General features: G+C 36.5%; 1 protein-coding gene across 4 annotated transcripts in view; it reads right to left on the bottom strand.

Moving 5' to 3' along the window:
• Neto1 (neuropilin and tolloid like 1) overlaps positions 1 to 27,598 on the bottom strand; it is a 117,662-nt gene that overhangs the window by 12,901 nt on the left and 77,163 nt on the right. For all 4 annotated transcript variants that reach the window (XM_036204342.1, XM_036204345.1, XM_036204341.1 and 1 more), the window contains one exon: positions 17,772 to 18,000. In XM_036204342.1, the coding sequence (XP_036060235.1) occupies positions 17,772 to 18,000 (229 nt within the window). The remainder of the gene's footprint in view (positions 1 to 17,771; positions 18,001 to 27,598) is intronic.

Raw genomic sequence — 27,598 nt, 5'->3', positions numbered from 1 at the left:
TTTAAGAGCTATTTCCCTAATGTTAAAACCTCATTATAGTGTGCACATTCATAATTGTTAAGACAAATTAGTGTGTAAGCATATCTATGTGGATGCAATTTCTCTAAATGATAAGGTCATTACCCAAACACATTATGAAAAAATGTGCAGGAGATACGTACATCAAAATATGGGGTGTTTCTAGGTTATTTCTAATGATTATTTGTAGTATTTACTGAAATTATATTGTGTTTATCTCTTTCTGAGAAAATTTCAATATTTTCATATTCATATATATACACACTGTTTGTGAAAGCTCAAGAATTTTCAAAACAGGGTATAAAATACTGATCAACAAAGTCAATTTTTACATCTTGGTTTTTGTACTAGGAAAATGAAAGTTTTTATAGGTTATCTATATTTCTCTACAATTAAAATTTAATAAATATAAAATGCAGTTAAGGACAATTGTGTGCTGATAGCTTCTATGACTTCTCAACTGTATGCACTCCATCCACAAGGTGGCAGGCCTCTACCACACTTCACTGAAACTTTGTCAGGTCCATTAAATACCACAGCGACAAGGCGTCCCTACACCTGAGGACTAGCTCCAGAGAAGTAACTGAACAAGGGGCCACAGAGACACTGTTATGCAGTGGTAGGAAAGAGAAAGCGAAAGAAAGACACACACCTCAAGCAGGACACTGTTTAGTTATTCTAAAAAATCAATATTTTATAAAATCAAAGATCTAATCACAGATTGCTTCACTACTAAGTTGACAAACAGTTTCAGTTCTGTAATTAAGAGGTTTTAAAATTATCACTGCTGCTTTAATGCTGAAGTCCATAAGTGTTCAAAACAAAAATTCACTAAATATTAAATCAAATGTGAAATAAAACATTTCTTTCTGGGATGCTGATATTTCAACTACCTATCTTCAGAGGTAATGGATCTGCCACGGGTAGATTAAGTCAGTCATACAATCATAACAGGGCAATGTGTTTAGAGAGAAAGGACATGGGCTTTCACACGTGGGCTTATGACTGCGCTTACAGTCTGACTGGGGTTTCAGCATTGTTCTCTCCTCATGTGTCTCTTCCTTCTTGTTTCCCTCAAATTATTCTAAGAATGATTTAACCTCTGTGTACTCCAGAGCTCACAGGGCATGGTGAAACACACATTCATACACTTGCACACCCCACACCCTGCACAGCACACTCTTGTGATTTGTCTTTCTCTGCCTTGTCAGGTCCTCTACCTCTAAACCAAAGGAACTTCCTCCAGACCTAAGAGGAAAAAGGAGCAGGAGGAGGAGGAGAACAGTTGAATCTCCTCTTTTTATTTACCGGGTTAAATCATTATGAGCCTTGATTAATGGCTTATTAAAGCCTTCCTTAGAGATAAGAGCTTATTAAACTTTCTGAGCTTCAAGATGATTTGGAGTCTTTTTGATTGTTGTTTTGGATGAAAAATTAAGAAAAGTTCCACACTATTATAAACATGTACATGTGATTTATGTCTATATTTGATAGTGAGATACACAGTGAGTTCATACTGCATGCAAAGGCTTGCATAATTGAAAACTCAGCTGATTTCATTCAAACTCATCATGATCAATTTTGTTGAGGATTTTCTGCGCTCTGCCAGCCTTCTATGCCAATTTTAGAAGCATCTTCAGTTAGATTTTCAGGCCCCTTTAGGTTGCTCCCCTCTCCCCTCTATGTCCTTTTCACCTAGGCTTATTGTTTACAAGAGTAGCCCATCAGTTTTTACTGAGTCTGAGCTTAAACCATTGACTGGGACTCCCACTGGGCCCTGAAAATTGTCTGAGAAACAGCCTTGCTCAGAGCATTCCAATTTCCACACAGCTTCTGTACTTGTAATTCTAATTAGCATGCTAACTGAGTATGGCTGAATGGAGTCATGGAAAGGGACTTTCATCCCTCTCCTAGCCAGCCCCAGCTCTTCTCCATTCCCTTATTTTTTTCTTTTACTTCATCTTTGACTAATTAATTGGTACTTACTTAAAGCACAAAGTGGTTGGGTTCATAATGACATATCCATGCAAACACATACCATATTGTGACTGATCCCACCCTTTAATCCTTTCCTGTTCCCTGTCCATATTCTTGGTAGTCTCTTTAAAATTCAGACACTTAGCAGAGCATATTGTGTAAAATTATGTTTCAATAAATTTGAAAATATAAGGAATGAATAAATTCATAGACATATCTGACCTAACAAAATTAAATCAAGAAAGATATAAACAAATGAGACAGGTCAACACACAACTAATAAAGCTGATCAATGACAGGATTAAATGGACTGACTACTTAAATTCAACCTGACTTTTTAAAAAAGATCGAGCACAAATTCTTCAGAATAGTCCATGAAATAGAAATAGAAAGAATGTTATCAAACTCATTTTTGTAAAGCCAGTATTACCCAATACCAAAACCTGATAAGGAGACAAACAAACACACACACACACACACACACACACACACACACACACACACACACGAGAGAGAGAGAGAGAGAGAGAGAGAGAGAGAGAGAGAGAGAGAGAGAGAGAGAGAGAGAACAATTTTCTGGATGAAGAGGATGAAAGAAAAAGAAAATATTTGCAAAAAGAAGTCAACATCCCACCCAAAATCAAACTCTATGAACAATGTCACTGCATTCCAGAATGCAATGATGGATTAGTATATACAATTCAATAAATGTCAAATAGCACAAAACAAACTTAAGGAAATAAATTCCATGGTCATTTTAATTGATGTAGAAAGGTCTTTGTTGGAGTCCAGCATCTCTTCTTGATAAAAACCCTGAAGAAACTAGAAGTAGAAAGAATGTGTCTTAACAAAACAAAGGCCCACTGTGCCACACCTAAAGAACTAAAAACAGTCCCTAACATGAGGAACAAGAAGGACACCCTCTTCAATTACATCATTTTCACTACAGTATTTGAAATATTAGCCAGAAAAATAAGGCAAGAGAAGGGGGAAGAAGGACACACATCGGAAAATGAAGCAGTTATTCCTACTTGCATATGGTTTGACTCTACACTTTATCCTATGCTTCACACATCCTAAACAGTTCACCAGGAAACTCTTAGAAATGATTTTTAAAAGTCCAGGAAACTAGCAAGATACAATCAATACCAAAAATTAGCAGCATTTCTATTACACAATTAATGGTCATGGTGAGAAAAGCCTAGCGCAACAACCCCACACAAAATAGTTTTAAAAACAACACCAACCTTCATATTTCCGGCATTTCATCCTTCAGCTGTTCAGCCTAAACTCTCTGTTTTGACCTCAGTCACTCTTGTATCCATCCCCTTCTGCAAACTGTCCTAACCTGTGTTTGCGTGTTTGTGATGTGTGTGTGTGTGTGTGTGTGTGTGTGTGTGTGTGTACAAAGAGGCCAAAGAGGATGGTAGGTGGCTTCCTTTACTTCTCTCTATTTCTCTCCTTGAATGACAAGCTCCTATTACAATCTCCATTGCTCTCAGTATGCCACAGACACACTAAAACAATGAGTTTACATGGAGTCCATGGAAGCCACAACATCGATCTTGTCACTGGAAATCTGATTAAATTTCCTCTCTGAGAAGAACTCCAAGTCTTTCCCAAAAGGTTAGATTAAATCTCAAACCCCTCACACCATTTAATACAGTGTTGTCCATCCTTAGCATCACTGTTAACTAGTTTGTCCATAATCTAGATACCCTAGAACATGCACAGTGACAGCTTCTCCATCTTTCTCTTCCCACCACTGGAGCTATGCTGTTTTTAATACACATTTCATAAAGCTTGAGTTGGCCTCCTCTAACTTACTTTATTAATGTGCTCTTTTGACACTTCCATATCAGAGGCTAAGGCATCAGGTACAACTTATGTTAGTGGTATTGGTGTGTGTGTGTGTATGGGGGGGGGGGTTGCTAATGCACTTTTGTCTATTTATTCAGGACTGCAAATGCAGAGGCCAGAAGAGTATGTTAGGCGGCTCCTTCTATTTTTTGGGACAGGGTCTCACTTTTATTTAACATGTGTGCTGGGGATGTGAACTCAGGTCTTCTTGATTTTATAGTAAGCACTCTTACCCATGAAGCCAATTCCTCAGGTACAAGTACTACTTTCTGCTTACTTAACCTATGTTTATTTGTAGACCACACAGAGTAGAAATTCTTCAAGCAGGACAGTGTTTATGAGGTGCCAACTTTTCACTGAAAGCTGATGATGGTTTCAATTTCTAATAAATTTCACTCTATATTTAGTATTATTGATGAAGGACAATGCTAGATCACCAAAATCAGCAGTTATAAATCATAATAAAATATTTATTTTTAGATATCAAAACCAGAGTTAACATGTATTGCTTAGTACTAACCACCATTTGTCATGGTGGTATTATAGTTATTGAGCAGGAATGGCAAAAATCATAAAATATGGGTCTGTAGGAATGACTTAGCTATTAAAGTCACTGGCTGAGCAATAGTGAGGACTAGAGTTGGGAGCCCAGCATCCATGCAACAAGCTGCACATGGGGATCTGACATACTCTTCTGACCCTCATGGTAGCATAGGAATGTCCACCCTTGCACATGCATGTGTATATACTCATGCCAAAACGCATATACACCAAAAGTATTTTAAAAAAAATTATAAACACATCAAGCCATCAACATTACTGCCACAATTTCCTACTTAAATAGCTTTTTTTCTGCCATCATAATGTAAGCCCCTTAGATTTTGCAATTAAATACAAATAACATTTTACTGAAATGTGTTTACCAAACTGGCTCCAGATACAGATTTGTCCACCTTCTCTTTGAGTCTTTTATTATCTTTTCATTTGCTTTAAAGAAGATCAGTGTTTCCAAAAACTCTCTGTTCTGATATGATTGTTCACAAAAGCATCCAGTTTTAGAGAAACAATATATTCCTGAATCTCTTTATGTAGTGTATACAAAATTCTGCTTACAAACTTTAATTTAATCTCACATAATTATTTGATCTCCTCCCAAAGTTTGTGATAAAATTGTAATATCCCACCATTAAAGACTGCAATATGGAATGAAAGCCATAATTCCATGTACACATCGTATTCCATAGGTAGGGGTAATTTATTTCCTCTCTTGTGATGTGAACCACGTCACAAGACATCTACATCCAGTTTTAACTCCAAGGAATTATTGTACACTTTTATGCTATCGTTATGTCTGCTTTGACTCAGCTGCATGATGATTTATTCATTGTGTGCAATTAGACATCACAATTATAATGAGGAGGATGTTGGATTGCTTAGCACTGGAGTTATTATTAGGCCCTGCACATTTGGTACAGAGTTTGTTTTGTGACTGATTTATGCATGTCTGCAGCCGCTGGTTAGTTTAGACACATTGTTCTTACAAAGGTAAAATATTTGGCTTTGCTGCTGAATATTCCAAGTTCCAATAGAAGAACCTGCAGTAAACAAAGATTTGTGCCAAGTCTTAACAGGCCGTATTGCCTGAAGTTTGTGATTGGACTACTTCAAATGCCAACAGTTCAAGATAATAATCTTTTGTCTTCATGTGGCAAATAGATAACACTCATTTTCACTGAGAAATATAAACTACAATGGCTGCAAAATCATATACACATCCATACCGAGGCTCATGGAAACTCACACTTTACAAAAAGTCTACATTAGTCTAGAATGTGCAAAGGGAGATCCTCAATAATTAAAAATCAAAGCTAAGTTGATTTCAACTAAAGTAATTATTTTGGCCTGAAAAACTGAAGGCACAGATTAATATATATTACTATTCTATGCACTTATGCATATAGAACCTTCCTACTGATGCAAGTTAAATGACTAAGTCAGTAATAAGAGTCCTTAATGGATAATTTTCAAATATTAAAGTATTTTGTCTGCTGTTTTCTTTATGGCACAGTTGAAACCAAAGGAAAGTTTGAAGAGAAAAGAAGTGGAAGATGGAGGGAAAGATGGAGGGAGAGGACTGATTACTCATATTACAATTTTATATCATTTCTCTGCCTTCCTGGAGGAGGAAATATATTTAAACCTTTCACCTACTCTCCACTATCACTCCCATTACCTGGAAAGTGCGCTATGGAACAGTCTAGTCATTCCTTATAACAAAGTGGTAGGTTTAACTAGCTAATATAAAGATATGATATTAAATATGCATCATCCTATTACAGCTTTTGTTTAAACAACAATCCTTTTGTAAATAGCTGACCTCAGGTTTTTCCCTGAAACTAACATTAATTTTTAAATTATAAACACACATCCATTTGTCAAAATCATATCCATATGAGGATACCTCACTGTTGTTTTGAAATAATAAAAATTACTTAATTTGAAAGGCAATTTCTTTATGCAGAAAAAGAATACATGGTCATAATTTATAAAAATTGGGCATGTATTTAGATTTAGCACAATTAGTTAAAATTGAATATATACAGCCTTCATGTAAACTCACTATTGCTTTTATACTCTCAGCAACAACTCCTCAGTTATATAAAAATCAAAAGAGAAGTAAGTCAACTATGGTAAGATAAATACCAAGTTACATTCCCTAGCCTGTTGTAGAATATTATTTTAAGATGTATTACATTTGTTTATGCTGTGGAACATTTGTTTAATGAAGCAAAGATGTGTTGCATTCTTTTATGTTGCATTTGTTTAACTCTGTGAAGCTGTTACTTTGCCTGTCTAAAACACCTGATGGTCTAATAAAGAGCTGGATGGCCAGTAGCAAGGCAGGCAGAGATAATAAATAAGAGAAATCTGGGAGGAGAGGAGAAGGAGCAAGAGAATAAGGAGAAGGGGATGCCAAGGACCAGCTACCCAGCCACTCAGTCAGCCACGGAGTAAGCGTGAAAGTAAGTTATACAGAAGTAATAAAGGAAAAAGCCCAGAGGAAAAAGGTAGCCTGGCTAGTTTAAAGTTAAGAAAAGCTGGCTAGCAACAAGCCAAGCTAAGGCCAGGAATTTATAAGTAAGAAAAAGTCTCTGTGTGTGATTTATTTGGGATCTGGTTGGAGCCCCCCCCGCCAAAGAACAAAGAGTAACGAACTTAAGGATGAAAAACAACCAACAACACTAGCCCACCAATAATAAAGCAAAAGAGACAATCAATTTGAGAGAGATTAGGTGATCTTGAGGTGTTTTAGTTTGATTTCTCTGTTGTGATAAATACTAGGATCAAAAGCCAGGTAGAAAGGGTTCATTAGTCTTACATATCACTATCACAGCTGATCACTGAGAAGTCAGGGCAGGCACTGAAGGCAAGAGCCTGGAGTCAGGAACTGACTCAGACACCATGGAAGAACACTGAACATTGGCTTACTCTCCAAGTCTTTCTCAACTTGCTTTCTTATTCTACTCAGGGCCTGCTGCTCAGGATTGGCATTCAGACTGGGCCTGACCTCATCAAACATTAATTAAGAAAATTCCTGCCCCCTAGACTTGCCACAGGCCTCCTGATTGGAAGAATTCAGTAATCAAGGTTTCTTTTCCCCAGATGACATTAGTTGGTGTCAAGTTGACAATAAACAACAAAATAAAAATAGACAATACAAAACAAACAAAAAGCTCACCACCTAGCTCCAGAATACTGTAAAAATGAGGATTTGCCCATTGGAAATTGTCACACAAAGTCTGTCACCAGAGGAGTGGCCACTGGGCAGTAAGTGGTGGAGAGATTCCACTGTGGCCATTCATAACCACACCGGGGACATAACATAGCAATGGATGTCTTAAGCAGTGGCATATTTAGAGCCACATTGATTAATTGCTTTCTGATATTGTAAATGAATCATAATTATTCCAGCAGAGAAAACAATGTGAGTAACTTTATTTACTTAAATACAATTGATCTGTCCAGAAAAATCTTATTTTTAGCTTTTAATGTTTTACTAGATCAATACATATTCCAGGTAGAAAAGGTAAAAACTAGCAATATTCTAAAATTATTAGTAAAAACTGGATTCTATTACCTTCTACATATATGTAGAAGTGGATATTTCATGCTAAATATTTATCCGCTATACTTACAAGAATATGTGCATAGTGTAGACGGCTTTTGTTAACTACTTTATTTTAGCATCTTATGTTAAAAATAGTTTGATACAATTCTCAACTACAATATTACATTAATAACAAGCATGTGCATTTCCACAACCATTTATTTAACTATTCAACTTAAGAACATCACATTTGGGCTAGCAATTTAATCCCAGGCTTGGAAGGTAGAAGCAGGCAGATGTCTATGAGTTTGAGGCCAGCTTGGTCTAAAGAGAGTTTCAGACCAACAAGGGTTCTCTCAAAACAAACAAGCAAACAAGAAATGTCTCATATTATATTATTTGTTTAATTTTATTTTAATATGTATATTTTATTTTAATTATGCATGTGTGCATATATGCACATGTGAATGCAGGTGCCTGTGGTCTGTGATATTCATGAGGACATCAGACATCTTGGAGCTAAATGGTACGCATAGCTGTGATTCTCTTGGCATGGGTGTTGGGAACTGAACTTGAATTCTCAGTCATAGCAGTACGAGCTCTTAACCACTGGGTCATCTTTCCAATTCTAATCTTCATTGTTTTAAACAGATGATTTGCTAGTGTATAAATCTAGGTAATGTTAAAAGGTATTTTAAAATGTAATGGTACATGTTTTGATATGTTCTATTGAACTGTCCCTCATGAAAGTTGTTTCCCCAATAGAATTACAAAAGCTTTCACCTCACTTTATGTCTTAATTAGGGTTTCTATTGCTATGAGGAAATACCATGACAACAGCAACTCTTATAAAGGAAAACATTTAACTGGGGTGGCTCACTTAAAATTCATAGGTTCAATCCATTGTCATCAAGGTGAGACGTAGCAGAGTGAAGGCAGACATGGTACTGTAGCTGTAGCTGAGAGTCCTATGTCTTGCAGGTGACAGGAAGCAGTCTGAGTGCCACACTGAGGGAAGCTTGAGCAAAGAAACCTCAAAGCCTGCCCCCATGGCAACACAATTCCTCCAACATGGTCACACCTCCTAATAGTGACACGATCTTTGGGGGCAATTTTCTTTCACACCACCATACTTTGCCATCTCCAAAATGGGTTCTTCATTTTCTAAACTAATCTGGTGGATGAAAATCAAATGTCATGACTGAGTGTGCACCCTTTTGTTACTGCTGTATGTAGGCTCATTTCCCACATAGAAAGCCATATGCACTACTTTATGATGAAGTATTTGCTTCTTTTTTTTCCCTTTTATAATACAGTCATCTTCCTTCTCCTACTGCATTATTAAGTTTTTATTTCTTATAGAATTAAAAACAATAATTTATTTTAAGGCTGTTCACCCATTCATCTTTCCCTTTGCATTTCAGCTATAGTACTTTTTCATCAATACAAATGTTAAATGTCATATATTTAAATATAATGATTTTTATCACCTATGTTATGTTTTGTGTCTATTTTAGAAAGACTTTCCAAAATATGACATAAATTCAGCAATTTTCTCAGCAAATTTTATGTACTGTTGATATTTAAATCTGTGCCATCTGGTATTTATGTTTCTCTATGACATATATGGTAAATATTTCCTACATTAATAAAGTGCTCTTAATCTACTTGAAACACAGCAATTTATAATGCTGTGATATTGAAATCTACCCAACCAAGACATCAATTTATACTTTGGAATAATCAAAACTGATGGCATATCTTTCTCTAAAACATACAAATTAGTTGGTGAAACACAGATTGAATGTGGTTACTCTGGGGCTCAGTAATGATCCCAGGTTTGTTGTTGTGCCTGACATCATCTTTCTGGAAAAAAAAAATGTTATTATTGAATAAATATCACAGTGATATCTGTGCTTACTCTAGGCTACATGCTCACATTTAAGGTTATGGATCTCAGAACTGCAAATAAGAGAGAACATGCAGAATTTGTCTTTGGGGGTTGGATTATCCCACTCAATATAATCGTTTTTAGGTTCATCAATTTATCTGTAAATTTCATGGTTTAATTTTTATTTACAGCTCAATAGTACTTCACCATGTATATATACCACATTTTAATTATCCATTAATCAGTTGAAGGACTCATTGCAAAGTGAAATAGTGGAACTTATGTCCTGGGGGCAACCAAGAGCTGTCTAACAAGGAGGGAATTAAAATGTGGTTCTGTAAACCTAGTCTACTATTCATGGATTATGATGTCATGGACCCTAGAGGAGAACCTACTACTACCACTTTCTTAAACCAGTATACTTTACAATATTTATCCTCATATCCATAGTTGAGTGTAGTTCCCACTTCTCATCAAAGAAGCATCTTTTTGCAGCAAATGGAAACTATAGCTGTTCAAAACGCACAGAACATCTGGCTGTGAGTTTCCTGGCCTCAATTGATAAGTCTACAACACAACTCTAGCACCTTAGGCTCAGGAAACACCACAGTAAAAATTGTTAAGAGGACTAGAATGTCTTCTATGATAGGAAAGATGCTCCCCCCATAAAATCTCAATAATACAGTTGTTTAAATAAGACCTGCACAATGACAACACTAGTTAACAAATCACCTGAAATCTGAAAAGACTAACCAGTTATTTTCACATAATCTCTGTGAAATAGAATCCAAGGACAGCATCAGCATACAAGCTGCAATGCAAATATCAGCTGTAGCATTGATCTTCAACTTTGTGCTAAGATTCCTTTCCCCAGATTTTTAGACTGTGTGGAACTTAGGTTTTTGGAGTTGTCTAACTCAATTCCTCATTTCCTCACTTGTTGGTGGCCAAAAACTCTTCAAATTCTAGGGTCTGGTGCTCTAAGTCTGGGCTCCTCTAGTGCCAGCTGTATAACTGGATAATGTTTCATTTTCATAGAGTTCCCCGGTTTGGTCAGGTCTTCAGAGATGGTCTTTCATTTTATCATCTTATAACCATTTGATTAGGGATACACATTGTCAGGGAAATTCTGTCATAGAATACAGACTTAGCACCATTCACATCAGAAGATATCTGTAGATTCTGCTGTACTTTGGGTGTTCTATCTGTAGGTGCTGCTGTATCATGGGCATTCTATCTATAAGTGCTGCTGAATTGTGGATATTCTATCTGTAGATGCTTCTTTACCGTGGGTTTTATAGATTGTTTTCAAACTATGAGAATTGTTTACTTCCTCTAAGAATGGATCTTTACATTTCCCTTGAAATGCTATGGATATTCTGTACAATTTTATCAAAAATAAATCTACTACTTTGACTTGTCTTATAAGTTGACATGAAGCCGGGGGATGGTGGTGCACACCTTTAATCACAGCACTTGGGAGGCAGAGGTAGGAGGATCTCTGTGAGTTCGAGGTCCTCCTGGCCTACACAGTGAGTTCCAGGAAGGGCACAAAACTATATAGAAAAAACGTTGTCTTCAAAACAAAACAAACAAACAAACAAACAAAAAACCCAAATAAGTTGACATGAACCACATGTACTATGTTACTTGAGAAAATGATTGTAAATAATTTCCATATGATCTTAAAGTGTTCACTATTTAAAAAATATATTTTACTTGCTTATCTGTTTACAACACACATTCCCTGCACCCCAATCAAGGACCGAAAATGTGTAAAAGCTGCACATGAGAGCAGAACAGTAAATAGCTCTCTAGAAGTGAGAATTGTCCTGGCTTATGGGATGCACCCATTCCTATTGCTGAATTCACATACAAACCTGGGGCAAGAATGGTTCTGAAAAAGCAACAAGTGACTCATCCTGAACAGGTGGGATATACCAGGGTCCTCAGTTTACCCATATTGACATTAAGTTAATGTTAAGTAAGTACTTCTGCCATAATTGGTTATGAATATATATATATATATATATATATATATATATATATATATATATATACACACTCAAAGTTAAATGCTAAATATAATCCTTTTAATTAGATGATTCCCCAGGATAAAGTCAGTGACTATGGAAAGTGATGTAAATATATCAAGCTATATTATTAGAAAACGTTGACATAAGACAGTAAGCTAAAGCTCTATCACTAATAATTCTATTTAAGAATGACCCAGAATTATTTTCCATGATGGTATAGATATACTTTGTCTTACTTTCCAATCCCTGAACATGGAGGCAACTATACAGTTTTCATTCTGGGTGTGTTATTCTTAACAAAGTGCTTAGCTGTTGCAAACCACAACACATGCCACAATTCTGGTGATGTCTCTAGTCAGTGAAAGCAGCTGAAAAAAAGAGCATTCTTCCTGCTTCATGAAGCCACCTAAAGGAGGTGATTTCACAGCCTTCACTGTGGGGAAATCCCTTTTCATTTCTGGGATCTTGGGTCTTTTGATAACTAGTCTTATTTTTGTGACAGATATAGTCAAGTAAGACAGACTTTGTAATAATGGGCTTGTATATGCTAAACATCTTCTGATGTGACAATGAACCCATGTAGGTATGATAAACTCATTTTTCCCTTTATTGCAATTAATTCAGACGAGAAAAAAGTTTGATAATTTAAATGTGTGTGTGTGTGTGTGTGTGTGAGAGAGAGAGCAAGAGAGAGAGAGAGAGAGAGAGAGAGAGAGAGAGAGAGAGAGAGAGAGAGAGAGAGAGGAGTGTGTATTTATCAATCATCATATTGGTAGATCCTGCAGAATGTGGTCACTTTAATTTTGCTTATGTCTTATAGCAATGGGATGGTAGCATGCTATGGTCTCTGATTTTTAACATGTGATTGCACTATGTAGCCAGAAATTGCTTGGGCCAAAGAATAAAATTATGTTTGAAAATCATGTAGAGCTTTGCTGAGCAGATCCTGTTGGTCATCCAATTTTATCACCCTTAATATCAGTGCCCTCTTTAGAAAAAGAGTTGTCTAACTCAGAATGCCTCAAAGGTAGAAAAGTAACATTATGAGTCAGATAATCAGTCCTTGCCCCAATTCAATTAAAGTGTTACCAATAATAGGTTAGAAAAATGCATGGAAGAGTGATTAACGTCTCTGGTTCTGAGCTTATAACATGTGAAGACATAGGATAGATAGTTTATAAACCCTGCATTTACTCAATAAAGCGTTTTACTTTCCTGATATAGGTATTCCTGGATGCACTCTCTTGTAGTTCAGTTGGGAACCCTAAGAATACATACTGTCTTCTAGGTGATCTATGATCAACAGAAGTGTATTTCTCACAGTTCTGGATGTAGGAAACTCAGGCATCAAGGCACCAGCAAAGTCACAGTCTCATGAGTACCCAGTTTCTTCATTTTAAGTCTTCATACTCCAACCATGTGTAGCAGAGAGAGAGAGAGAGAGAACTCAGATTCTGACAGCCACTTTTTTATGAAAAGACGAAAATGCCCCACAGTCACCTCACAAAAATCCCTATTTCTTTACTCTATCATGCTGGATTTGATGGTCTCAACATTTGAACTTTGAGGAGACAAACCTGTACCTGTTTTTTTTTTTTTTTTTTTTTTTTTTAATTTGTGTGTTCTCAGGTATACATTTGTTTGGGCATAAAATTACATTATGTGTTTTGTCATTAAAATATCTGTATCCCCATGGCTCTTGTTTGAATATTGTTTGTCTATTCTTGCTGTGGTCTAATTTCTATGATGAGGTATTTAGAAGATGAAGATTTATTTATTTTGGCTTGGTTTTAGGAATGGAGTCTCTGGGAGGTGATTAAAATTAATTAACCATCAGTGTAGAGGAAAATCATTGACTCCAGGAAGCCCCATATAAAACAGGAGAGAGACAGTGCACATGTAGAAACTCACACACATAGTCACACATATATGTACCCATGTGTCCATCCACGCACTTGTGTGGATACACCCACACAGGTACACATATAATGTCTATGCAATTCATTGCCATGTGATGCTCTGTGCCACTTTCAGACATTGCCAGCAATTCATCACCAAAACAGGCTTAAAATCTGCACTTCCACTGCTGTGGGATGTTCCGTATGTCAAATTTGTTGCTCTGATTGGTTAAAATAAATAAAGTGCTGATTGGCCAGTATCCAAGCAGGAAGGATAGGGTAGGCAGGACAAGGAAGAGGAGAATGCTGGGAAGTGAAGGCTGGGGAGAAAGAGACACTGCCAGCCACCACCATGACAAGAAAGATGTAAGGTACTGGTAATCCACGAACGACGTGGTAACTTATAGATTAATAGAAATGGGTTAATTTAAGATAAAATAAACAGATAACAAGAAGCCTGCCATGGCCATACAGTTTGTAAACAATATAAGTCTCTTTGTGCTTACTTGGTTGGGTCTGAGCAACTGTGGGACTGGTGGGTGAGAGAGATTTGTCCTGGCTTGTGGGCCAGGCAGGAAAATACCAGCCACACATCCACTACTCTAAACTCCAAATTTACCTCTTTATGACAGATACCATCTATATGTATTGTGTTAGTAGCAACAGAAAACAGAATAATATACTATGAACAGAAACAACTATAGTCATCACCATCATTCACAACGCAATGCCAGATTTGCTGCCAAACTCATGTCACATAAAGCCACACTAGGTGAGGAACTTGAAGCTTCTTCAATGAGTCACCTTGACAGATATATAGGAAACACCCTGGAATTATTCTAAACCACTCAATTTCAAATAGAAGCCCACTTTGCATTTTCTTATGGTTTCTGCACCTTATCTAGTATAACTTGGTTTCAATAAATAAAGTAGTACACACACAGTTCATTTTGTGACTTCCTCCTTCCATGCACAGACACAATTCTGAACAGCAATAGCAAATGGAGGAAAGCAAAACATCGTGATAGAAATCTTTAGGAATATTTAATCTTCTTATGATGTTATAGTAAAATGTAACCTACAGAGTCACTTACAAGTGAGGAATTATTTTTGAACACTTCTAGAATCTGCAAAGTCCAAGACTGACATACCAGCATATTCAGCACCGCACTTGGGCCTCACACGTTGGGAGAAGGGGTAGAACCACTTTCTGAGGATACTGTCCATGAAGTCCAAGCCCATTAATGAGTGTTTATCTTTGGAATTTAATCATTTTACAAGGGTCCCACTTCCTAAAGGCTTCATAATGATTATTAGAATTTTTAACATATGGAATTTGAAGGATTTATAGAAATCACCCCCCTTTCACTTGACAAACTGACCAGATTTTGTGCAACAACAGTACGTTCAGTAAGACATGCAAGAAAACCCAGATCACACACCAAGACTTTAGCAAAAGCTTATTGCAAATAAATGTAATGATCCCAGAAATTATTATTATAACACCCCTCATTCCAAGACAAGTAAACATTTGCTCCTATGGAAGAACTTAATGGGTTGGTGGACCTTCCTTCAATCTTGAAGGAGCATCCTGTATCTTATGGACTGACTGCTGATTGATAGTTACTCATTAAATGGTTTTAATAGTTCATATAGTCACAGGCACTGAAATGCTATATTTTCGCTCAACTATGCTTATGTGGTAGGTTCATAACATGGCAAAACATACCATTTCTTATATGCATGCAGATTTATAGATACATAGAATTCAATAATCCATTTTAGAGGTCAAAGGGACCTTAGGTGTTAGCTGAAATGTCCTGCTATCCCACATACTGTCAATCTTTCCAACAGATTATTTTCCACATAAAAATACCAAAGTGTAAACTTCGAGGTTTTCATTTTGATAACTGTAGCTAGCATCCCATGCACCTAATACCTTTTTTTGGTATGACTATTACAAGTCTTTTAATTATATAGCTAAATGTGTTTCCCTCACAAAATGAAGTTATTGGCTTATCTTGCACTTGAGTAAAATAAAACCTTGAATTGTAGTAGATGTTTTAAATTTAGCAATATCTTTTTCATTTGTCTGTATTAAATTTTACAGCACAGATAAACTTTGCAGACTTTTCATGATATTGAAGAGAATTTAAGAGATCACACTTTAGTTTGCCATTCCATATTTTTGACAGTAAATTAGATAGGGGATCTCAGTAAGTCATGATTACAAATTGAAAAGAATATTTTTAAATTTCTTCAGTTCCTAACTGGGGGCCAGATTAGATGCCTGAGTGTCTAAAAATGTCTTTGCTACACAAGTCTGACGATCTGTTTGGACCCTGGAAGGAAGAAACCAACTCCACAATGTTGTCCTCTGACTTCCACATATGTATGACAGGACATCCTCATCATTCATGCACACATATCTTACAAGCCTTAGCAATACAGAAAACATAAAACCATCACACAAAATCATGGTTAATTCTAGCCCATCAAAGTAAATATTTCTTGAACAATTCTTGTTGTAATGAGAATACTTACTATTCATTGCTTAGCATTTCACAAGAGAAAAAATATATCATCATTGACTAGGTGCAAAAGTTCTATAATGCACATATACTTCAAAATATCATGTTTCATATGGCAAATGCATAATGTGCTATGTAAACAAAATAGAGTAAACAAAATGTTGAGGCCAAAATATCTAAGATGATAGATCTCATATCAACTGTATTCCACAAAACATATAAACTGTAATTAACACTTTTAAAATTCAGCCTCTAGAAGACCCTTATCAAAATCACACTGCACTGAATGTGGCTGAGTAACGCAACATGAGTCATCAAAAACTACACTAAGAATTTCTTCATATTCTCATCTAGAAAATATGCGATTATTTTTCAAATATTATAATGAAATAAGGACCCAAGACCTCCAGCATTTTAACCAACCACTGAGATGAAAACAGAGACTTCACCATGTATAAACAGCCCACAGCTGGACAGGATAGAGAACTCATTTAAAGTCCGTGGTACTATTTAGAAATATCAAGTGACATCTGAGGATTCTGGTACCACAGAATGGCTCAGCTGCATAATTGGAAATAAATTTAAAGACAAAAGTATTTGGGTGTTTTGTAAAATAATTGTCTAAAACTTTTAACAATCCTGAACTAAAAATCTTGGCATCCTGGCTGTTTACAACAAGAGATGTCTTAGAAGGCTCTGGACTCCTTTTCTCTCTCTTTTTTTCTTTTTCCCATTTAAACAAAATGCATAGCTTCAAAATATAAGGCTCTTTCTTAACCTTTAAAGCTGAATTTCTTGGGATTTTCTTTCATTTGCTTGTATTTTTAAGCCACTAAATAGCCTAAGTTCCCTAAGAATGTCCTAATAAATCTGTTCATACAGCTCATAATTTATTAAACCGTAATTTTCAAAATTAAAAATTAAAAAAAAAACATGTACTTTGCAGTAACCTCGGCATCTTCTGAATTTTTTCTCTAATTCTCTGCCTTTCCAAGGGGTTCTCTCTCCCCTTACTTTAATTGTGGCTCTGCAGTCGCAAGCCTGTCCAGAAAGAGACTGCTATGGAAGTGTACTAAAGCCAACGTCTCAAACATTTTATGAAGTTTCAAAAATGATATTTAAACTCAAGCTTCATCAGAAACTGCAGCATCACCCCCATATACTTGGGAGGAGCTAAACCGAAGGCCAACAAAATCCATCATTTCCCAGAAGAAGAGAATGCATTCGCTTAAGCGAGGTTATGATGCACATACAGAAATAAGTACCCAGAAAGTGATATGCAACTCTCCAACTGAATCAAAATGAGGGAAAGGAAACCTCACTGGTTTTAACCACTTATTAGGGAACATCCTGCTGTGCCCAAGCTGCATGAAGAAAACCCCATTAGCAGCTAAGGAGCCTTGCAGCCTGGGACACTTCTGAAGGACAAATAGTCAAGTAAGGGAAGCTTACGTTCTTGAAAGGATGTGAAGAGCATCTGAAACCTGCTGTTGCGACTGCCCTCATCTGCCCACATGCGGATCACCCCCAGGCCTGTGCGCAGCATCACGTCATTAGCCACCGTGCTGCAGAACTTGGCCTTCAAGTCCTCCACCGAGCTGCTCCCATCATACACCGCCACGAAGTTCCTCTTGCATTCATTTGAATTCTGCATCTCATAGTCCAAAAAACGTAAGTAAATCTGTAAAACAAAGATAAAACAATCTGTTCATTTCAAAAATGTACAGCAGTGCTTGGATCTCCTCTTTTCAGTCTGGCAAGATAGCCTTGATTGCAATCAGCCCCATTATTTCCCCTTGTGGTCTGCAGGCAGATAAACTAGTGCAAAGCAAATTATCTTTAATATTTCCCTACAAGTGTTATTATGTTGTTAAAAAACAAAACAAAACAAAACTTAGCTGTGCCATTTCCTTTAGCTAAGTATTTTTTTTTGCCCAGATGTATCTGAAATCAGCTATTAGCTTTCAAAACTTACATGCTATTTAGCTTTGGATATGGAAGTAATTTAAATATTTCTTTATGCATTCTTGTTCAAGTGCCATTGTTGTTTGTTTAATGTATACAAAGAACAATTTACGATAATACTAAAGGAAAATAAAACATACTGAAAGACAGCTTTTGATTTTAGTCTAAACAATTACGTTTATTCAGCTTTGCAGTGGAGCGTTTCAAAATGTTTTAAAAGGCAATCTAGCTATTTTCATCATACTTAAAATCAGGGTACTTAGCTCAATCTCCACAAATAAAAGTTAAATTAGCATTTAGCACTTAGTGAATACAATGTTCCTTGACACCAACTCATATGTCATCATTAAACGCTCCCAACAATTTTGTGACTCACATGTCAATGTCCTCAAATGTGACAACTCAGGCTCACAGAATAGAAACTACAAGTCAGATGTGAGACCTCTGACTCCATAGTCTATACTCCTTCCTCAAGGACACACTGTGTCTAGCACATGGTTCTTGGTGAGGAGAAGTTATCTGATTCTTGTCCAGTGTGTATTCAGAATCACAAGTGATTGATTCCAGCAGGATCAAAACGAAGAACATGTTTGTTCATTCATCCATCCTTTCAGCAATATCCATAGCCTCGACTTTCAGTTGGTCACAGTCACAGTTAAAGGTACTGTGCAAATTTATAAACAAGGAACAAAGCACTGAAAACATGTTAAATCATGACACCTATAAAGAATGTAAAACTATAGGAATTCTATACAATAAATGTAAATGAAACAAATTAGTGAAGGTGCAATAGAATGGTATCTGAATGAAACTTGCCTCCTTTGAACACATCGATTGCTTGTTTATATTTTATTTTGTAATCATGCATATCTATCAGCTACTTTGTTTAAAATTAGATTTACTTCACCTAGCATGCATACAAACTAAAGGTATACATTTACTTTAAGTTCACATTCATCTTTCTATATTCATTTTTTGTTGTTATTTCAAAAACTATGAAATGTATGGGACAACATTTTCCAAAGATCTGGAAATGTCTATCCTAAGTTTAAAATTTCATTATTTTAGTTAATACAAAAATATTATTGCCCTTGAGTGTTATTATAAAATAGACATTGGACTCTGTAGTTTCTCTTAAAAATCAGTTGTATGCCTTATCTCCTGAAACAAGATTTTTCAACAATCTCCTAAACACTCCTTGTGTCTGTTAGATTCAGTCTCTGCCATGTGGTTCAAGTCTCAACCCAGCCTAACATAACACTTTTACATACAAGGTCAATGATCTCATGCCTACAGCCCAAATCCTTACCTGAGGCATAGTGCAGCCATTGAAAAACCTTGCTCAGGCAAAAGTCTTCCCTCTTCCTGCCAGCAGTGTGTTTCTTTTCCAACACCTCAAGCTTTGTGCTCCAGTGGCAAACTTTAACTTGAAAGAATTGGTCCCTACTGTTTGTAGCAACTTCTTCCCAGTGTGTCAAGGTTCAGTTTAGTTGCTATGTTCCCAGGAAACAACCCCACACTGGGCTGATTCCCTTACACCAGCAGTCTTTTCCTTTATACCCTCCAGACTCAATTAGAACTGAACATATTTCATGCTACAGTTCCTGTAGCACTTCCTTTCCATTCAACTCACTAGAACTCCAGTTTTCTTTACTAATTTCATTTGTTCAGCATTCATCATGCATTTATTGGCTGTCCATAAACCCAGCGTCGTTTTAAGTGTTACAAATAATAAATATGCACACATTACCTTCAATAGTAAGAGATATTTAAAATAACTCTCAAAACGAACTATGACATAGATCTAAAGAATATGAAGTATAAGAAAATATATTGTAGACCTGTGTGAGTTGGAAATGAACTGTGATAACTCATACCAGCTCACCCTGACATAACTTTGAGGAGGAAGAACAGACAGAGAGAGATATGAGGAGATGAACTGAGCAACCATGGACAACTGGAGTTTTACTCTGATTTTCATACAACAAAGTTTTCATACGTAGGATTCCTGTAACTTTCCAGCCACCCTGGATGAATTTTAAGTTAGCTGGCTCATCAACACCACATACAACACATAGTTTAAGGAAGTAACTTCTGTCACCATGTCCAGGTCATTGCTTTATGTTATTTGACAAAAATACCCACTACTACTCCCATCATCCATGTGGAGTTTTTTCTTCCCAGCATAATAAGATTTCTGAAGTTATCCATTATATCCCAGAAACGTCCAGATTAAGAAAGCCTGATTTTGTTTTGTTTTTGTTTTAGGGAGGTATAACTTTCTTTTAGTACTTGGGTTTTTTAAGATCTTGCTAGCTGAAAGACTGAAGGAAGTCTTTCCCTAAAAGCTTGGTAACTCTTTTGCTTTCTTTGCTGGAGATATGTTATATTTAAGTGTTCAGGGAAAAAAATCTGGGAGATGTTCTTAATTCCTTCTTCTTCTCTGTTCTCCAAATCCAGTCACTCTGTTTTTTGCCAAACATCACCTCTGCCTACGTGGGTAGGGTGGTTTGGTGGGGATACAATTTCTATAAAAGTGTGACTAGTTAGAAGGCTACACCACCAATTAACACGGTGATGGACTGAATTAATCTAAACAAGGATAACTGAAATATGTGGGGATAGAGGTGAGCTGAAAACTTCTTATGTAGACAAATCAGATACAGGGATCCTTTGAAAACTGTACTTCCATTTTAGGTTTGAAAACAGGTGGGTTGTGCTGTTATCTCACTGAAGAGAAAAAGGAAGAAAGAAAAGATTGGATACTCAAGAAAAGAATATGGCAGGCTCAGTTTGGTAAATGAGCACAGTGGCCCTACCCAATGTTTTAACAAAACCAATAACACCATTACATGTTATTGTTTCTCTAAATGATCATGTCAAACTGCCTTTTAAGTATTCATATCTTAGATTTGTGGGGCTCCCACCCTTGCTCAAAGACATTTCTTCTTATGGATAATGGACGATACAGTAACATATTTCTGCTCAAAGTGCTGAATGTCCCTGCAAGTGCTCAGTTGTTGATAAGACAATTATATATTACCTTTCAGGCTCAGGAAGCATTGCAGAAAGATGCCTAAGCCTAGGGTGGGGGTGAGTGACCTGAAATGCTGTTTTCTGCACATGACATGGCTCTTGTATACATGAACTTTCTATGATTATCTATGTAAGTTCTATGCGAGATCAAGTTAATTAAGAAAATTTGGTGGGGAGGTGGGGCCCTCAAGAGTCAGCTGTGGCTGAAGTGCTATTGGCAGCTGATGGCCTCCGGGGACAGCAATAGTTAATTCTTCTATAGGCACACGGCCACTGAAACACTTCAGTGGATGATCCAATGCCCATTCACATGGATGGAGAACTAATTGGACTCAGAAGATCCAAGTAAATAAATAAATACAAGGAGAGCATAAAGTTGGAAGGATGTGGTAGGGGGTGTCTTGGGGAATGTTAGAGCGAGCAATTGAGACATGGCTATAATCGAATAACATCTATACCAGTATGAAATTTTCAAATAATAAATACAATTAATGAAAAGAACATAAATCTGAAAAATGTTAAATCTAAATTTTTGACATATGCAATGCTGTATCTTTCACATATTCACATGAAATGCTCTTTAAAAGATGGCATTTTTCAGATGATCTTCATTAGAAAGCTGGAGAAGGGACTAAAACCATAACTTGCTTAAGAAAAATAATCAGCTGTGGAGCCCCCAACTGGATCAGACCCTCTGGATAAGTGAGCCAATTGAATAGCTTGAACCATTTGGGAGGCACCCAGGCAGTGGGACCCAGACCTATTCTCAGTGCATGAGCTGGCTGTTTGGAACCTGGGGCTTATGCAGGGGACACTTTGCTCAGCCTGGAAGGAGGGAACTGGATCTGCCTGTACTAAATCCACCAGGTTGAGGTGAATCCCCAGGGGAGTCTTGGCCCTGGAGGAGATGGGAATGAAGGGGAGGGGCTGGGGGTGGGAGGGGAAAGGCAGGGGGACCCATGGCTGATATGTAAAATTAAAACACAAATTTAAAAAAGAAAAATAATCAGAGAATGTGAGTACCTGGAATAAGAATTGTAAGCTCTGTTTTTTAGATTCTTTTCATCATGCGGCTTTGCTGTATCCTGAATAATAGTCAGCAACCTGAAAGCTCTATAAAAAATTGATTGAAAATCTGCCAATTTTTGCAAGGTAGCAAAAATGTTAGGTACAATAAAAAGTCAGAATACACATATATTCTAAACTATTAAGCAATAAGCCCAACATAGTTTATCCCTCTCAAAAGAACATACACATTCAACAGAGAAACACACAGTTTCCCTGAAAGGGAAACATCCACCAGAAAAGGTGACACATCACAGTCCATTTTTTTAAAAATATACAACACAAAATGATCATGGATATCAGTAGTATTACAAAGTTTAACAACAACAGCAACATCATATATACCCACAGAAAGAAAATGATTAACCAAATCAAGAGGGAATAAAAACAGGAAGCAGTTTTTCATTTGGCACTTTCAAATCCAGATATTTCAGTGGCATGATAAGCCTGAGCACTTTTCTGCAAGCAGAAACACAGACTTGAATGGTAATTCATTGTTATTAGACAGGAGTCCATGTCATGTATTGGCAATCACTCTTGGCTTCAATTAATACTTTTTTACAGTGTTTGACAACAGATTAGTGCAACAAGGACTGTGGAAGACAAAGAGAACTGAGATTTAGAAAAGTTATGTCACACTTTTAAAGTGAGACAGGAGCTTTAGCATTGCACTTTGGATCCGCCTGACACCAAAGCCTCTTAAGCTCCTCATTGCATCCTATGCAGTCTTACGAAAAATTTTTACTTATTGTTCACATGTTGCATATTCTAGAGGGAAAGTTATCATCTTAAAGAAAACAAACTTTAACAAAATAAAAATAAACTGGGAGAAATTCTATAAAGTCAGGTATTTCCTCTTTCTAAAAGAGGCTCTGAAACATTTTGATGAATAAATAAATAAAACTCAGAGATAGTAAATGTGCCCTTATGAAATAAATGACTATCTTAAATTAAAAAAAAAACTTTAAAATTAGGGCCATTTAATGTTGGAGTGATGCTCTAGTTAGAAAGTTAATTTGCATACTGTGCCCAAGCTTTGCATTTGACATTCTGCCATGAGTCTGCCTTACCTATGTATCCACTGACCAGCATGTGTTCATGATGAGCAGTGATGGGCAGTGCCTGCCTTTTACTTATTTCTCTATCTCACAGTTGTTTTTTCTCCACATTGAACTCTGTCTATTGAAGGAAGCACACAACTGCCTTTACTAGATTTTGTATGAATGCTTGTCAAGCATTTATGATTATTTTGACCTTCAATTTTTCTATTTGATAGAGAAATAAATATCAGATGTATGGCATTTGCTTCACTAGAATTAGAGTTGTCTGTCCATAAGCTAAATTTCTTTAAGGCAAAAAAAAAATTACTGATCAAAATTTTTCTTACTAGCTACAGTTTCTGTCATATATAATTGATCCTTGTAGATTTCAAAAATATCTTCCTGGCCTTGGAGGGCAACTGCCAATGGCCTCCCATAAATTCAAAAAATCACCCCTTGTCACTGTGTATTTTTATGAGAGTAAACATCTATTTGTTTATGTAGGAGAAGAAATAAAGAAAAATCTTTATATAAATAAAATAAGCCTATTTAATTCAGTGGACATCTAAAAATGTTAATTTCATTTCTTAAGTGTAATATGGTAGACATTTTATTTAATTATGTTTTCCTTAAAAAATTAATTCAACATCTGGAAAAATGTTTCATTGGTTAAAAGCACTTTCTGCTATTACAGAAGACCTAGATTCAGTTCCCAGTACCCACTGCTAGTGGCTAATATCCACCTGGATCTTCAGCTCCAGGGGATCTAATTCCTTCCTTCCTCTGGCTTTTGATGGCACCTGCACTCATGTGAGCACACACACATACACACACACACACGCACACACACACACACACACACACACACACGTACCCACATACATATGCACATATACATTCACAAATCCATAATTTAAAATGAAATAAAATAAAAATAAAACAAAGCAAGCATTGATCACCTACTGTATCTACAATTTCCATTATTTTGAATAACCTTTACTTTAAACTACAAGCTCAGATTTAGGCCAAGTATGTATACTGATCTTTTAACCATAACAATACAATATGAATCAGTCCCACTTTAAAGACATTAAGATAGTCACTATGATGGGAATAAGTGTATAAGATTTGTGACACAATGATTCCAAGTAAAAGACTTATTTCAGATAACAAATGAAAAAATAAGAAGAAAAAACTCTCTAGTCCCTCTGTGAAGGAAAGAGAGAATAATAAACAGAATAATATATAACTCTAGTGAAATAGTCAGATCGAAATCTCTTCTCAGTGAATCATTTTGATACATTCTTCTTTTTAATCAATCACAAAGAGTTGGAACTGACAGGATGATTCATTGAACAAGATATGGAAAACTTCAGAACATATAAAACATTTCTGGGATTATCTATTTTCCAAATCACACTAATATGCGAGAAAGTGTCATGTTTATATGCAAAGCAAGTAAATTTATCTGAACTTACTAAATAATACATTTACAAAGAAATTTTAATACCAGCAGCTCAGAAGTTCCTCCTCTCCTGTCATAATAATATGAAAAACAAATACCAAGGCAATACCAACAGAAATACCAACAGAAAGCTTATTCACAATAAATAAAAGTTGAGCCATCTGTGGGTCTGACATGTTATTCACAGTTTCAAGACCACTGGACATCTTGATGTTTGAACTGCAGTCTAAAAGCATGTGTCCAGGGCTTTGTGCTTGCTGTTCGTGACTGGACAGGTCAGGACTACAGCAGGTAGAATATTACATGAATTTGGAAGATTGAAAAATCTCCACTTGGGAAACACAAATAAAAATTAAATACAACATTTTCAGGTATAATAATATTAAAGTGATTTTTGGGAGAGCTAGACATTTGAGTATCCCTTTTCATACTCACATTCTCCATCTAATATTTCATTTTAAAAGTTATACTATAACTTTCGTGGCTATTATCTACTACATTAATATTTTCATTTTCATATTTTTTTCTCACATTTTGAGATAACAAAGGCAGATTCAATCCTTAGAACCTTTCAGACTTTTTCTTGTTTTCAATTCTGGTCTTTACCCCTTTCTAATTGTTACATAAGAAATTACCTCAACCTTAGTAGAGCCATTTAAAATGATCCGTTTATTACTGCCCAATTCCCAGGTGAGAAGGACTCTAGATTTAGATTTAACTGTCTTCTCAAAGCCTGGAATTCCATGTTCTTGCATTTCCAAGACCGACACCACCTTTCACACCCTTCATCCTCAGAACAGTTCCTTAGTCCCCTGACTCCAAGGAAAGGTCTGCTGTGTGATTAGAATAAACTAAGCTATAGGATCAAGTAGGTAGGGGGTCAAGATCATAATGGGAAAATCCACAGAGACAACTGACCCAAGCTAGTGGGAACTCATAGACTCTGGACTGACATCTGGGTAGCCTACATGGGACCAAATTAGGCCCTCTGAATGTGGGTGACAGTTGTGTGGCTTGATCTCTTTGTGGGGCCCCTGTCAGTGGGACCAGGACCTATCCTGGGTATGTGAGTTGGCTTTTTAGAGCTCATTCCCTATGGTGTGAAGCCTTACTCAGCCTTGATGCAGGGGGAAGGGCCTTGGTCCTGCCCCAACTTGGTAAGCCAGCCTGTGTTGACTACCCAAGGGAGGCCTTACCCCCTATGAGGAGTGAATAGGGGGTGGAATGTGGAGGATGCCTGTAGGGGAAAGTGAGAAGGGGAGGGAGGGGGGACAGTGGTTGGTATGTAAAAGGAAAAATTTTAATATTAAAAAGAAATACTCAGCCAGGCCACCTCCCTCTGCTCAAAGTCATCTGACTGACAATTTCACTGGTATCCCTCAAGCACTCTTTACCTAGTAATTTAATTTACTGCAACCAGATGTGTGCTGTTTGGACATACTTACAAAGTGAGAACTGGGACTGGAAATTGTGGACATTTCATAAGCTTCTGCCACACACAGAGGTTATTATATAAACAGAGTTAACAGCTTGGTGTTTTATGAAATACAGACTTATTTTTCATCTTCTGACATTGACTTCACAATATGTACACTTATTTCAGTTTGGTAACAAATTTAAATTTAATTTGAAATAAGAAAATTATATGTAGATAACAAAAGGTAGATTTTTATCCTCCCCAGACATTAATTATTCACTCTTCTTGGCACATGCTTGGTGAAACTTTTGATACTCTCTCCTGTGATACTCGTCTGAAGTTTATTATTTTCCTGAATATAGCAGTTCTGAGGTATCAGACTGGGCCAGGAGTTTTGAGATATTATCCTTGCTGCAATCCCTGCTACTAGAGAGCTAAATGTCTGAGCTAGTCCCAAAACATATTTTTATGGGATTCGGGTTTTAACAGGATTTTCATGTAATATTCAAAATTACTTGATTTTTAATTATTATACAATACCTCTGCCAAATTCTTCTCTCATTCCTCCCCTGGAATATCATTTGATTTCCATCATTAACACCAAACCCTTAGTATATTGAATTCAAAGTTTCGAATAGAAGAGTGCAGTTCCTAGAACAGTGTAGATTAAGGAGATTGTTGTTATGCTCTTTCTTTCTAGATACAGCTTATCTTAAATTTTACATGAGTTTTCTAAATACTGTTTGTGATCATTTCAATTACCATATATTTAAGCTTTATAATGTGTTGTGTCTACATTTATCTCTCATTACCCTGTCCTACCCACTACGACCTTTATTGCCCTTTGATCAAGTAGTCCCTCTCCCATTTTCTTACACTGTCTTTAACCACTGAGTTTAGCTGAATTTGCTTGCAGGAACAAGAGTGATGGGCTTTTTTACTACAGAATGGTCAATTTAGCAATAGCTACAACAGAAAAAAATGATGTCTCCTCCTCTGACAACCCTTAATCTTAATTCCCAGTAGTTCCTTAGGAAGGGAATAGGGCTTTGTCTTAGTCAGAATTTCTATTGCTGTGAAGAGACACCATGATCACAGCAACTCTTTTTATTTTATTATTATTTTGTTTTGTTTTGTTTTTTGTTTTTTTTTTTTTTTGAGATGGGGTCTCTCTGTGTGGCTTTGCGCCTTTCCTGGAACTCACTCTGTAGCCTATGCTGCCCTCAAACTCATAAAGATCCACCTGCCTCTGCCTCCTAAATGCTGGGATTAAAGGCGTGTGCCACCACAG

Source organism: Onychomys torridus, chromosome 13 (assembly GCF_903995425.1).
Source record: "Onychomys torridus chromosome 13, mOncTor1.1, whole genome shotgun sequence".
In the NCBI taxonomy this organism is placed as follows: Eukaryota; Metazoa; Chordata; class Mammalia; order Rodentia; family Cricetidae; genus Onychomys; species Onychomys torridus.
Note: the sequence above shows the minus strand (reverse complement) of the source record. Positions and strands in the feature narration are given on the sequence as shown.